The 13,237-nt window shown below is 42.2% G+C and overlaps 1 protein-coding gene across 1 annotated transcript in view; it reads right to left on the bottom strand.

Annotated features, from left to right (window-relative positions):
- LOC138605202 (protein kinase C-binding protein NELL1-like) overlaps window positions 1-13,237 on the bottom strand; it is a 317,647-nt gene that overhangs the window by 39,445 nt on the left and 264,965 nt on the right. Inside the window, exon 15 of the mRNA XM_069677358.1 lies at window positions 3,027-3,122. Within this exon, the coding sequence (XP_069533459.1) occupies window positions 3,027-3,122 (96 nt within the window). The remainder of the gene's footprint in view (window positions 1-3,026; window positions 3,123-13,237) is intronic.

Raw genomic sequence — 13,237 nt, 5'->3', positions numbered from 1 at the left:
TTTGATTTATTTATTTTACTGTGAAATGTTAAAATGCCCACATGGTGGCTTCGCTGGCTGGCATTTTCTCTGGTGTTTTTTTATTGTTAACAATTATCAACGGTTTATTAAAGAGGGGGTATTATGCTGTTTCACATTTTAAGATATAAAATGTTACAATGTTGGATGTCCAGACTAAACATGGGTGAAGTTTAAAATCTGTAGGTAAAAGTAGGTCGGAGTAATCCCAAGGCTTCTCAGCTCAGTCTGCTGTGAACACCAGGTTTCACACTGTTTTTTCTACACGCTGCACTTTGTGATGTCACAAAATGCAGCCTTAGCAGACTTCGGAGAGCTGGCCAATCAGAAGAAAGTGGTAGGGGTGGGGTTTGAGGGCCTGCACAGGGCACCAGTGTGACAAAAATTAGGAGTTTTTGTAACCGTAAATTATGCTAAGCTACTTCACAGCTACCACAGAGTGCAATATGAAGCTTGGTTAGCATAATAACCCACCTTTGAGGTGTGCTTCTATGGTCAGAGTTGCAGCTTCAATACATACCATCTGCTGTGGCAGACATGTTGCTCCCAGTCTGTGTCCTATTACGTAGTTTGTCCATAAATCTAAACATTTTAAGTGATTCTGTGGGCTCAGACTGTTGTTTAGAAATGATACCTTTCACTTGACTATTATTCCCATACAAATACAATTCAGAAGGCCGCCACAGTCAGCATTTAAAGAAATATGGGCGGTGCTCTCAGTACCTTCAATGCCTCGGTCGAATCAAACACATGTAAATCTATGTGCCCTTTTCTAGTTTCATACAGAGATGTGATCACTCCAATTGAAAAGGATCTTTCTCATATGTCTTATATGTCTTTAAAGTCTGTGAAAAGTAGAGTTGGTGGCTTACTTGTAAATACAGCGAGTAGAAATAGTAGTGAGTAGAAAGAGAGAAAAAGTTCAACATCAAGAGACAGACAGATTCTGACACAGAGAGACAGAGTGATTTTGCTCTGCATCACATCTGCAGCCGCCTCGGGCAGCAGCCAGAGGGCCACAGGGAGGAGCCTCATTAGCGGGATGATGTGTTAGTTCAGAGTTTGCTCCTGATCTGCTCCTCACTTTAGCACTCTTCCTTTTCCTTCCTCTAACATCTCCAAAGTGGCTCAAAGAAAGGCGACAGAATCTTTTTGCAGATGGTGCGCAGTCATTTTTTAAAGCAATCCTGCATTTTGTTAGTAATCAAAATGCAATTTAGAGCCGTATTTGCAGGTGTAATGCTGTGTTTGTGTTTTAAATTACATTTTCAGAAAACAGCGCTGAGAAACGTTAATTAATTGATGGATATTTGCTGCTGTTTATTGGGGTTAATTAGTCCTTGGTTGATTGCCGACTCACTAAATGTGTTTCAAGCTGATTGCCACTGATTATCTCTCAACGCTTTAAATGCTCAGACATATATCTGAGTCAGACTCTGCAGAAGCTACTCTCTCCACTACAAAATAGTGTTGTGAAAAAGAGGAGAAGGTGCAGGATTTAACTGCACACTGCCGTTTATTTTTACTATAGATTTTTGTGTGTTATGTATTCAACTTAAGATGACTTTGCTGGTTATTTAACAAAGGTAACTTAATGGAAACAAACACACACGCACACACACACACAGGAAGCACTAGAAATCAGAGAGATCACTGGTTGTCTCCAGTTTCATCAGAACTCAAACCAACCATGAAGTAAGTAGAGTAACATGCACATGCACGGGGGGAACATACAGGCTCCATGGTCCCTATGACCAGGTCAGGATTTGAACCAGGAACCTTCTAGTTGTGGGGCGACAGCGCTTGCCACTGCACCACCGTGCAGCCCTGGGGTATCGTTTAAAAAAAAAGAATATTTATCTTTACAGCACACTGGAGTAAGCCCCTACAGTGTCTTCAGTTAAAGTTATGAGCCACTTTAAAATGGATAAAAATCATGTTGGAAATCAAACTGTTTCTGCCCATGTAACTCTGATCGAGGTTCACTCCGACGAACAAAATGTTCTTTTCATTTTATGAGATTTTGTGAAATAGGGTTTGAAGCAATCACAGTTGATTCTCATCCCCTTGTTAAAGAAGAAAAAACACAAAAATGATGTCTCTTTATTTCTGCTTCTGCTTAATGTGCCTGTTAATGTTGTCTAAGGGGAAACCATGGCAACATGCTGTAAATAGCTGACCTGTGATTTTACGGCTCTATGAGAGCTGGTTGATCACTTCTGTAAAATGAGACTGCAGAGACAGAGAGGTCAGTAATGGAGGAGAGGAGAGGAGAGGAGAGGAGAGGAAGATCAAACAAGGAGGAAGGTGGGGATGAAAGCAAAGGAAGAGATAGTAGAGTAAGAGATAATGAAAGCGAAGATGATCAGAGATTAGGAAGGGATTGAGGAAGAAAGGAGAAGATAAAAGGAAATAATGGGAGCAAAGGGATGGGGGAGAATAGAAGAGAGGAAGGTGGGGAGCAGAATATAGGGTTAAGGGAAAGCAAAAGGAATATGGGAAAGGAAAAGAAAATGAGAGAGACAGGAGAGGAGGAGGAGAGGGAGGGGAGAGGAAGAGATAATGAAAGAAATGAGAAATGAAAAAGAGAGAATAAAAGGGAGGAGGAAAAGAGAGGAGGGGTTGAAGAAAAGGAAGGGGAGAGATAAGAGGGGAGGAAGTGGAAAAGGAAGTGGAGTAAAAAGGAGGTAATAAGAAGTAGGGAGGGATAAGGAGACAAGGAGAGTGGGGAAGAATTAGCTCTCTCTGGGATCCTCAATCTCTGCAGAGACACTGTGCTTTAGAAATTGAGTGTTTGTGTGTGTGTGTGTGTGTGTGTGTGTGTGTGTGTGTGTGTGTGTGAGTGATTGAGTGAGTGCGAAGTAGAGAGGGACAAGGAGCCACAGCTGACCATTCCTCTGATGTCACGTCTGACACACTCGAAGAACAACATGATGTCACCTCAGCTCCCCTCCCCTGTCCCTCAGCGGGCGGGTTAGGGGTGAGATGGGGGGCCTTCGGGGTCTTACCTGTCTCACAGCGGCGTCCTGTGAATCCTGAGGGACAGACGCACGTGTTGGGAGACACACAGGTCCCTCCGCTCCTGCATCCCTCCTCGCAGAAAGCTAGAAAGAGAAAGAGACGTGTATTAGTTCAGTTTCTGCTCATATCCTGGATATCACAGCAGCAGCAGCAGAAACACAGGAACGCATTGAACTTCTGTCGTTTAAGGTTTCATGAAGGCATTACAATGTACAAAGTGGTTCCCCTGACGATTTTTTAAAAGCACTGTAACAGTTCTGAGAGGAAACGCTGTCACTTTTTTGTCATTCACAGGGGTTTATAAATGGTGTTTTTATGTTTCTTTCTGAGTCTGTGTGTGTGTGTGTACCAAGGATGTGGAGTGCCGTGGAGAAACCCGATAAAATATTTTCACAAGATCTGAAATGGCAAAATTGTGCAATAAAAAAGTGGCACTGCACGAAAAATAAGCTGCAGTTTTATTACTGACATCACCACCTGACGCACAGCTCACATCTGTCCTCCTCACATCATTTTCCTTTATTGAAATTGTCTGATGTGAAATTTGTCTTTATTATCTGGAAGACAGCCTCTCCACGGGGCTTATAGAGAGTTTATAGAGATGAAAAACAGACCGTTGGTAAAATGTCTTCAGGCGTGAATGGCCAGCAGTGCTGCCTGTTTTTAAAAGATGCACAAATCAATGTTTTGAAATTGAAATCAATCCAAGACTGTGTGTGTGAAGGGGTCACGTATAGCCACAAACCAACACAGTGCCATACCCCTTTCGAAATTAGCGCATTGACCTGGGCTTTCAGACCCGGGAAGACCCGCTAATAAGTGCCGATTGTCTCTTTTCCCATTGCCAGCGAAGTATACTCTTGCCGGTCTCTTTTCTGCTGCGTCACCGTCTGACATCAGAAACGCCTGAAACTTAGTTAGTAAACAGTGAAGATGTTACAGTGATTAGGTTTTTATTGTATCTATTACTCATTCAGCCTGTTAAACAAATTTGGAAGGATGTTGGATTTGGATGGACGGACCTGATATGACAAGGAGTCGCAGAAGTTACTGACGGAGCATAGCATCACGGCGGAAAAGGGGCGGAGATTAACCATGTCGACCTGGGTTTTGTGTTCCTATCAATACCGATTGGAGCCGAGGCGATAACTACCCGGTCTACTGCAGAGTAATTTGACCCGGGTCTGAATGCCGATTGTAACCTTTCCCACTAAACAAAAAAAAGTGTTAGCGCGTGTCAGTGGGTTTTTTGACCAGTAGGAAAGCGGCTTCACCCTCAACTCGACAAACAGGAAAGCTTAGTTTGTTGCCTTGACGTTCGAAATATGACAATCTAGGTTCTCCTCTGGTTTCAATTTTGCATGCGCAGGGTTCTCTGGTCATGTTACCAAAAATTAATTGCCAACATACGGATATAAACGCAAAATAAAGTGTTTCATTTAGCAAAAGCAGATGAGAAATGTTTTTTAAGACTTTCAAATTAAAGCTTTCTGAGAAACATTTTTACTTTTTATATGTTTTTGTTGTGCAGGAATACAAAATGAGTGGTTAATGTTGTGAGACAGTCGCAGCTTAGTTTAAGCAACAAAACCACCTGTCTAGCTTTAGGGGAAAAAAACGATGATTTGGTTTTAGTATTAACATTTAGTTACCAAACTTATCTATACCGATTATCCTGCTCAGGGTCGCAGGTGGGCTAGAGCCTATCCCAGCTGTCATTGGGCGGAAGACGGGGTTACACCCTGGTCTGATCGCCAGTCAATCACAGGCCTGACACACAGAGACAGACAACCTTTCGCACTCACACCTACGGGCAATTTCTTAGTCACCAATGAACCTAACAAACATGTCTTTGGACTGTGGGAGGAAGCCGGAGACCCCGGAGACAACCCATGCATGCACAGGGAGAACATTAAGACTCAGAAAGGCCAACTTTTCCCAAACCGGGGTTTGAACCAGTGACCTTCTAGCTGTGAGGCAACAGCGCTAACCAGCCCCTAACTTAAAGTCAACAGTGGTAATTCGTTTAAAAAAATAGCTTATGCTTTGCTAGCTTAATCCATCTCCCCTGACTCCGATGTTTATTATTTACATATGAATTTAAATAATGTACATATACTTGATATTAAATGTATGTTACATGACTTAACAAGAAGTTAACATCAAGAACTGGTTTCAAACAGGTATCCAACCCCAAAGTTCTGGTTCAGTTTGACCCATCATTCTATGTCACTTCACTACAGCAGCATATCAAAATATTTACCTAAAGGACAGCGTTCAGAAATGACTGATGCAAGGTACCTACTGTGTCATATTTGAGGCCTGGGGCCACGTATTTATACGTATACTTTGTGTATATATCTTGGTACACTGGGATTTGTCACATACATTTACAGTACATTGTCCGTGTATAGGCAAGACATGTACACGTTTGTGGTACATGTTCTACTTATCGATTTTACTCGTAGATTTTTTCTATGCAAGATTTTTTGTATGATATCCAAAAAAATCATCTCATGTGTCACCTAATTAATCATGGATGTCAGCTGTATCTTATCACGTGGATGTATTTAAGATGGCGACTCACAAATGCCTTTACAAGTCTGAAGAAGGGCATGTTGGCTCGACACGTCACTTTGTGCTGAATAAACCCTTTACGGGAGCTTCCTGGTGTGTGGATCCTGATATATTTCTTTGCCACTGATCAAGTCGCCATATTTGAAAGGCAGGAAGTGAGGATGAAACTGATAAACCCACAAAGAACTGGTATCTAACTCTGTTTTAGCCCCTAGTAGCTCACTGTTTGTCAGCCTTACAGCACACTTACTGTGGAGGTCAAACATATCAAACTTGTTTTCAGCAGTAGCAGGAGACAAAGTCAACACCTAGCAGTGATAAAGAACGAGATAGGAGGATAAATATTGGCTGTACAGTACAATCATTAGAAGGACTAAACATGAATAATAGTGTTGCCCTTTTTGCTGCTGTAATGAAAGTTTTAATTACTCTCTGCTTACTTGTGGATTAACACTGGCTATATAAGCAGTGCATAATGCAGCAGGGCAAATATTTCAACCTGCTATGCGTAAGCAATATTGGCAAAGAGCAACTGCACAACTGAGCCGAACATTACTTCTCTTTTATTGGGTTTTATTCTAAAACCTTGTACGGGTTTGACATCACAAGGATGTAACAGATTTTATTATGGATACTCAGGCTGGGCTCCAAGGTAAGTGGGCTGCTTGTGTATAGTGCATTTATCCTGAGAACAGAGCAAGCACTTTACAGAGCCTCACTCTCACCCACGCACACATTCACACACCGCTTCAAGGAGCTAACCTCAGGAGCAGACTGGAGGTTCAGGGTCAAGGACGACATGCTCCACCACCTGAGCTGCTGTTGTGCCACTCTAAAGAAATGTGATAAAATCCTAGCATGCATGGATTTTCTGCCTCACATTTTATTGTGTAAAATGTATTTTATAAGTGCCTGGTGTTGCTAGTGAGAAGGGCCCTCTCTCTCGTACCGACTACAATTAAACACATCCTTAAACATTAACGACTACACTGATGAATAATGAAAACAATCCACCTGGCTGTTCCAAAATTACTCCCGACCGTGTTCTGATCTGCAGCTACTTCATCTTTTAGTTTAGGTTGTTTAAACTACTTAGTTAAAGTAAGGGTAACATCACCTTAATGGCAAAACAAACCATTGTCAGAGTTCTACTTCTGTGCCTGATCATACCAGAAAGTTTGTGTTGTTGCAAACTGATGTCATTCTGCTGACATAAATAGATGCTGTTGTGAATGCTTGCGTCATCGAGCCTTAAGACATCATTATAAGAAGTCAGCACATTGTTGCATTCGCATCCTGACACAGGATATTTATGCCCCCACACTACAGATCAGTTGTTCAGCTCTAACAAACCGAAATAAGTAAAACAACCCTGACAACCTTTACAATGCACAATGTGCTTGTGCCACATAAATGTGATAAAATAATTCCAGCACAAGGGAAACATTGCCAGTGCAAAATCTATGTGGGAGAACAAGAAAGTAGTGATGAGGCAATCGTTCTAAACGAACGACTCCTTCTACTGACTCGGGAGTCACGAGTCCTCATCTCCACTAACTTGTTGACTGACTCACCCCTCCCACCCGCTACTAGCCACCGCAAACTGCAGATTTGAGACCACCGTGTAAGCCTCGCCCTGTGAGAACCACTTTGATGCCAGTACTTGCTCCCACAGTCCGGCACCTGGAGCTCGGTCCCTGCCCTGAGCTGAGGGTCTGACTCGAGTTATTCACTCCCTCACTCACTCAGTCGCCACTCTCCCAACAAAGCAGGGCACAAAAAGCACTCTTCCCACACACAGTAATGCGAACACAGGCGTCAAAAACTGGCGAAATGACTCGCTTTACTATCAGAAATTGATCAATTAGGTCCAAAAACAATCAGAAGGTCTAGATGAGCTGCACGATTAACTTTAATCTCCATTAATGTTAGCGGAGTGCTAAACCCGAAGTTGGCTCGATCGGGCGACAGGAGCCTCTAGTGCGTAGGCTCTACGGGCGCTTGGGCCAGAGAGGGATTCAAGCTCTGGGTAACTGGCTCAAGTGACTCGAGTGACTCATGTGATTGGAAAACCCGACTCTCTTTAGTGAGTGACTCGCACACAAACTCGAGTTGGTAAAAAGAGTCGAACATCCCATCTCTACCAGAAAGCCTCTCTAACGTGATTATTATTATGAAGTTGGTGCAGTTTTATTCGGTTAAGGCAGGAATTCCCAAAGTGTGGTGAAGGGGTGCACGAGCTACCTCTAGGGGGTGCACATGAGGAAAAATTGAATGGTGGTGTAATTGTGTATTAATTACACCAAGTGAGATTTATCACTTGAAAATCCTCAAATGGATCCGCTGTTTGTCCATGTGATCAGTTTCTGAGCCTGTGCACGTGTCATGTGTTATTTTTCTTTACTTGGTGGATCGTGTCTAACTTTATTGCAGTTTGATTCAAATTAGGCTACGGATGTTTTAATTTTCCTGTCATGTTTGGTCATTTTAACTCAAACGTGATTACATTTTTCTTCAATGCAGCTGAAAATATGACAGCATGTTCCCCATCTTCTCATGATGGGCCTATCCACCTGTGTGTTTCTCCTCGCCCTTACTCCTCTTCTATGCTCTTTTAAAGTGAGGACTTGTGCGTAAGTTTGTTGCAGTGTAGTTTCAGTTTCCAATGTAAGAGCGCATTGTTGTGATCTATGAGTGCTGTGATATATTATTTGTGCAGAATGTGTTGGGGGTACATCAACCCGGTCGTTTGGGAACCGCTGGGTTAAGACAACACAACAGCTTGGTTGTTCGGCAACCAAGCAATTTGTCTGGATCAAAAAATATAAGTGCTTTTGTCAGTAATATTACATACATACGTCATGTTAGGTTACATTCTGTTATGTTTGTGATGAAAAATTAAGATGTTACCGACCAAAACTACTCGGTTAGCTCCAGAAAAAGATTGCGGTTGGTGTTAAATTCCGACTTACATCAGCAAAGATACAAAATTACATTACATTATGTTACGTACATGATAAATATAACTGTGTAACATACATGATAAAAAGTAAGAAGGTCTCATTCAGACCCCAAAGTCTGGTCTCCTGTGTGAAAGAATCCCTGCATTTATCCGACCCATCCATATCCCCTGAACACCACCACTACTTAATGGTACGTCACCAGACTTTCTAGAGGATTTGTGTGTCTGATTTTCCATTTGCATTGTGTCTGTGGTGCTGACACATCATTTTGAGGCATCATATGCCACCATAAGCTCTAAAGAAGTCCTGGTCACTTCATATATGTCTGTTAAACCACTCTGTTGGTGAGGACGGTTTAAAAAGGACTTAAAAGGAGCTTAAAATGTAATCTAAGGTCATTTTTTTACTTTGACAGGCCATAATTACCCCTCCACCAGTCATATTTTGATTAAATTTGGTTAGATGATGCATACTGGTATTGATCGCCTACAGCAGACCTCCCTGCATCATTCATGAGGTGACATTTCCCTTGTCTACTTTGAGGTTATTTGAAAACCTTATCACTGCATGCGTGTGTATGTAGCAAGCATCTGTGCACGACTATCTCCCAGCCTTTTTTGCTGGAAGCAGGCTGCCAGTGCAAATGACTGTGATTTGTTCTGTGTGCGCATATAGGGTGTGATGCATCAACATGGCTGAGACGAGCACACAAAGGAGAAGGGGCAGGTTGGGGAGAGCTGGCAGAGAAATGCGCTCCCCTAAACAAAAGGAAGAGCGAGCGCGGGGAGAGACAGCGAGGAAGAGTGTTCTGCCAGCGCTTAAAGCGAGGAGGATTAAACCAAAAAGAGGGCAGACTTAATTGAGCAAGTTCATTAAAGAGAAATTACTTGAGTATTTCTAAGCTTAATTAATGACAAGATTTGAAAGATGAGCCTTAATGGGCTGAGAAATCTATTTATAGTCGCGTACATGGCGTGCGATGGTGTGTGTGTGTAATGCATGTGCGTCGGCCTTGTCTCCCTTGGTTTATGAATTTAAAGAAACATAAATTATCAGTGTAAATTATCACTGTGGTGTTTTGAAAAAAAACAAAAACAAACGAATGCTGAAGTGCAATAAATAAAAGCAGAGTCCCATGCCAGAAGCTATAAGAGCTATTAATTTGACTGGTTCCACTATTTAAGAAGTTCTATCAGGCCCTCATTAGGAGCCTGATTGCCTCTGTACTAATAAACCTCACACTTAAAAATTAATTACACTTATATTGACTCAATCTATCTCCAGCTCTAATTATCATTTCACCACCATCAGCATAATGTTGCCTGCCTGTCAAACTAATGACTTCCAAAGATGGGGGGGGCTTCACAGTGTGGGTGTGTAATACATTTGTGTTGTAAGCATTTCTCAATGAAATCGAAGCTGCAGGCAACTATTTTCCTCGCCTAAAGACAACCCCCAATTCCAGCTGCCTCCCGTGCTTTATTCTTGTAATAAGTATTAAATAAAACAAACATGCTTGGCAGGTTTTGGCTGATAACGCTCAGCTGCTTTTACTCATACTGCAGCTTGTGGCAAATTTTTGCATTGCAGAAATGCACAAACTGATCATGGCCAACAGGTCTGTTGTAGCGATAAACTGTTTCTAGTTTAGTTCTGGTTTTGTCTTGTATTCTGGTGTTTCAGTATTATGTCCTGTTTTTCTTGGTCACTTTGTCTCTTGTTGTCATGAGTTCTTACTCTTTAGTTTTGTGCTTAGTTTATTCCATGTTCTTATCAGTGTTTAGTCTACTTTAGTTCTGCATTTTATCTGTGTTTCATGGGTTAGATCATTTCCTGTTTTACTTTGACACATTGGCTGTGTTCGAAATGCCATACTATACGAGCAGTGCGTACTGATGTGGCCAAAATGTAGTCTGCAGTATGCAAACAAAAGCAAAATGTGCAGTCTGCCAAAAATACCCAGTTGTCGTACTGATTCAGAGAAAATCTCCAGTATGCATCGGACCAGTCTACCTCGCCTACTGTATCCCACAATGCAAAGTGCTGGAACGTCACAACGGCAGATGGAATGACGGACAGCAGCAGCATTCCAGCAGAAGGGGGCGCTATAGCTAAAGAAGCAGCGGTTATTGTTTACTTCCGCCTGGCGTAACATACTGCAAAATGAATTTGAAAAGCTCCTCCATACTACACACTACCACCGAACGCAGTATGCAGTGTATAGCATGTAATATATAGTATGTAATATGTAATATATAGTTCGGTATTTCGAACACAGCCAGTGTCTCTTGTGATGTTTCGCTTCCTGCCTTTGCGTGTTTGATTACGTGCCCTGCCCTTATTGTTTTCACCTGCCTCTTGATTGTCTCACCTGTGTCTAATTAGCATCACCTCCCAAGTTTATTGAGTCTTTGTGCTCCCTTGTCTCTGGGTCAGTTCGTCGTCGTCTTTGTCCTGAATCCTTGTCGTTTGTCATAGCTCCGTAGTCATCCTGTATCTTTGTTACCCGAACCTGTTACCTGGACTTTCTTGTGCCTTCCTGTGTTTCCGTTGGATTTTTGGTTGTACCTTTCAGGTTGATCTTTTTGTTGGATTTTACCTGGACTGTTCACGGTAAGCTTTTCTTTGTTGCCCTTTTGTCTTTTTGTTTATTAAACTTTTAGTTTTGTCTGCACCTTGGGCTCTCTCCCTTTTCGTTTGAATATAACCGTGACATATATACAAAGACAACATTTCCTCAAGGTTCTGAAAGGAGAAGCTGAAGCAAACAGTCCTGTTTAGACTAAAATATACTGTAAAAATGATAAAAAGGGGCAGCTGTTGCTCAGTGGGAGGGGCGGTTGTCTCCCAATCGGAAGGTTGGGGTCTCAATCCACAGCTCTTGCAGTTTACATGTCGAAGTGTCCTTGGGCAAGAGACCCTGAACCACAAATTGCTCCTGAAGGTGCAGCCATAGGCGTATGTATGAAAGTGAAATGGTCAAATCCTGATTGGCAGGATTGATTGGCACTTATAGCCTCTGGCAACAGAGTATGAATGTGTGTGTTTGAATGGGTGAATGTGACACGTAGTATAAAAGCACTTTGAGTGGTCTGAGAAGACCAGAAAAGCGCTATAAGTGCATTCCATTTTCTATTTATCATTTAATGGCATGGCTTACTTGTGACCACCACAGCAATCTGAAAAATACCATATGCAGTGTTCAGATGTACTAAGAGACGCTAAATGTAAAATTTGCATCCCAATAAATATCACTGTTCAGGCACACTCGCACCAAGACAAGGATTTAGTTTGTGCCTTTGTTAAATCAGGGCATCTCCTGTAAAAACATCAATGTTACAGGAGTATGCAGTTACAGTTTAGCCTTCAAGAGCACCTGGCATTCACCTGGAGTTTAACAACCTGCTACCGTGAGCACCTAAAAGACCTCTTTTTCAAATATCACAGTAACTCTGCAAAATCGTCCCTCATCTCCCCCCCTCTCCTCCAAATAAAAACAATAAATTGACAAACTCAAGGTTTTAAAATGGTAGTCCACGGCTCACCTTGCTGAGCCCCCAGATAAGCAGAAGATAACGAATGGACGGACTTGCACACATAAAAAAATGAAATATCTTTCCCCCCAGCCCGTGTCAGGACCACAAAAGACAGCAATAAAGAATACTTAAAAAAAAAAGATAAGAACAATAACATTAAAGACATGATGGTGGAACCAGAGCGAGCACAGTATGAGGATTTTAACATTTTGTAATTTAATTAAACAAAGTGGAAAGTTGCAAGGAGATTTGTTTAAATTGCTTTGCTGAATCGTTGGTGGATATATTACGTGCAATTGTCGGGGGATTTCTCTTACAGGAGAAGAACTGGTTGTTTTCAGCTGTGCGATAGTGATAGACATTTCTACCCTTCCATTATAAGATTTAAAAGAGAATAAATAAAGAGGTTGCTGCTGTTAAGCAACAAAAGAGGAGAACATCCTGTACCACTGAAGAGGAGTGGTATTTCACATGCTATTCAGTGCGACATAAGCTCACAAATAAAGACAGCTATAGCTGCATTGTATTCTGTTCTTTTTCCTTCTCCTGTGGTGGTTGGATTAGATCTCCACGTTCTCTTCCCCAACACCAAAACCAGGTGTTTACTGGTGCTGCAAATTTCTGTCTTACTTCATTGTCAGCACGGTCCTGTAGAAAGCATCCCACGACCACTTCAGCTACTTCCTTCACCTTCTGACCCTGTCTGCATTGTATCAACTCTTTTCCGCCATTAATGTCCTCTCTCTGTTCCCCCTCTGCTTACATTACAAGAACCCACAATGCAGCAACAAACAGCCTGTTCTGCGGCTTCAAGGAGGAGACCGCCCTCCTTCGTTGGCCTCCTTCGTTGGCCTCCTTCCTGTGACCTCCAGCTAAACTATCTTGCTGCTTAACTGAGCCTGTTGCTGACTCGTGACTTCTTGAGACATGCTTATACCCACAGATTTGCTATTTGAGTTTCCCATTATGGTCCTAGATTGCTTTCCAGTGGGTGGTGAGAATGGAATCATTCCACACGGTGCCGTGGCTAACAGCCACATTCACGGTCGTTGGGCGTCCAAGGATCCATCTCAGAAGTAAGAGCAGGGATATCACAGAGAAAGCAGACGGTTATTCTACAAA

Source organism: Semicossyphus pulcher, unplaced genomic scaffold, assembly GCF_022749685.1.
Source record: "Semicossyphus pulcher isolate SPU_LCO1_2020_fin unplaced genomic scaffold, fSemPul1.0.p SCAF_1, whole genome shotgun sequence".
NCBI classification, from domain to species: domain Eukaryota; kingdom Metazoa; phylum Chordata; class Actinopteri; order Labriformes; family Labridae; genus Semicossyphus; species Semicossyphus pulcher.
The sequence above is the reverse complement of the archived record's forward strand: the minus strand, read 5'-3'. Positions and strand labels throughout refer to the sequence as shown.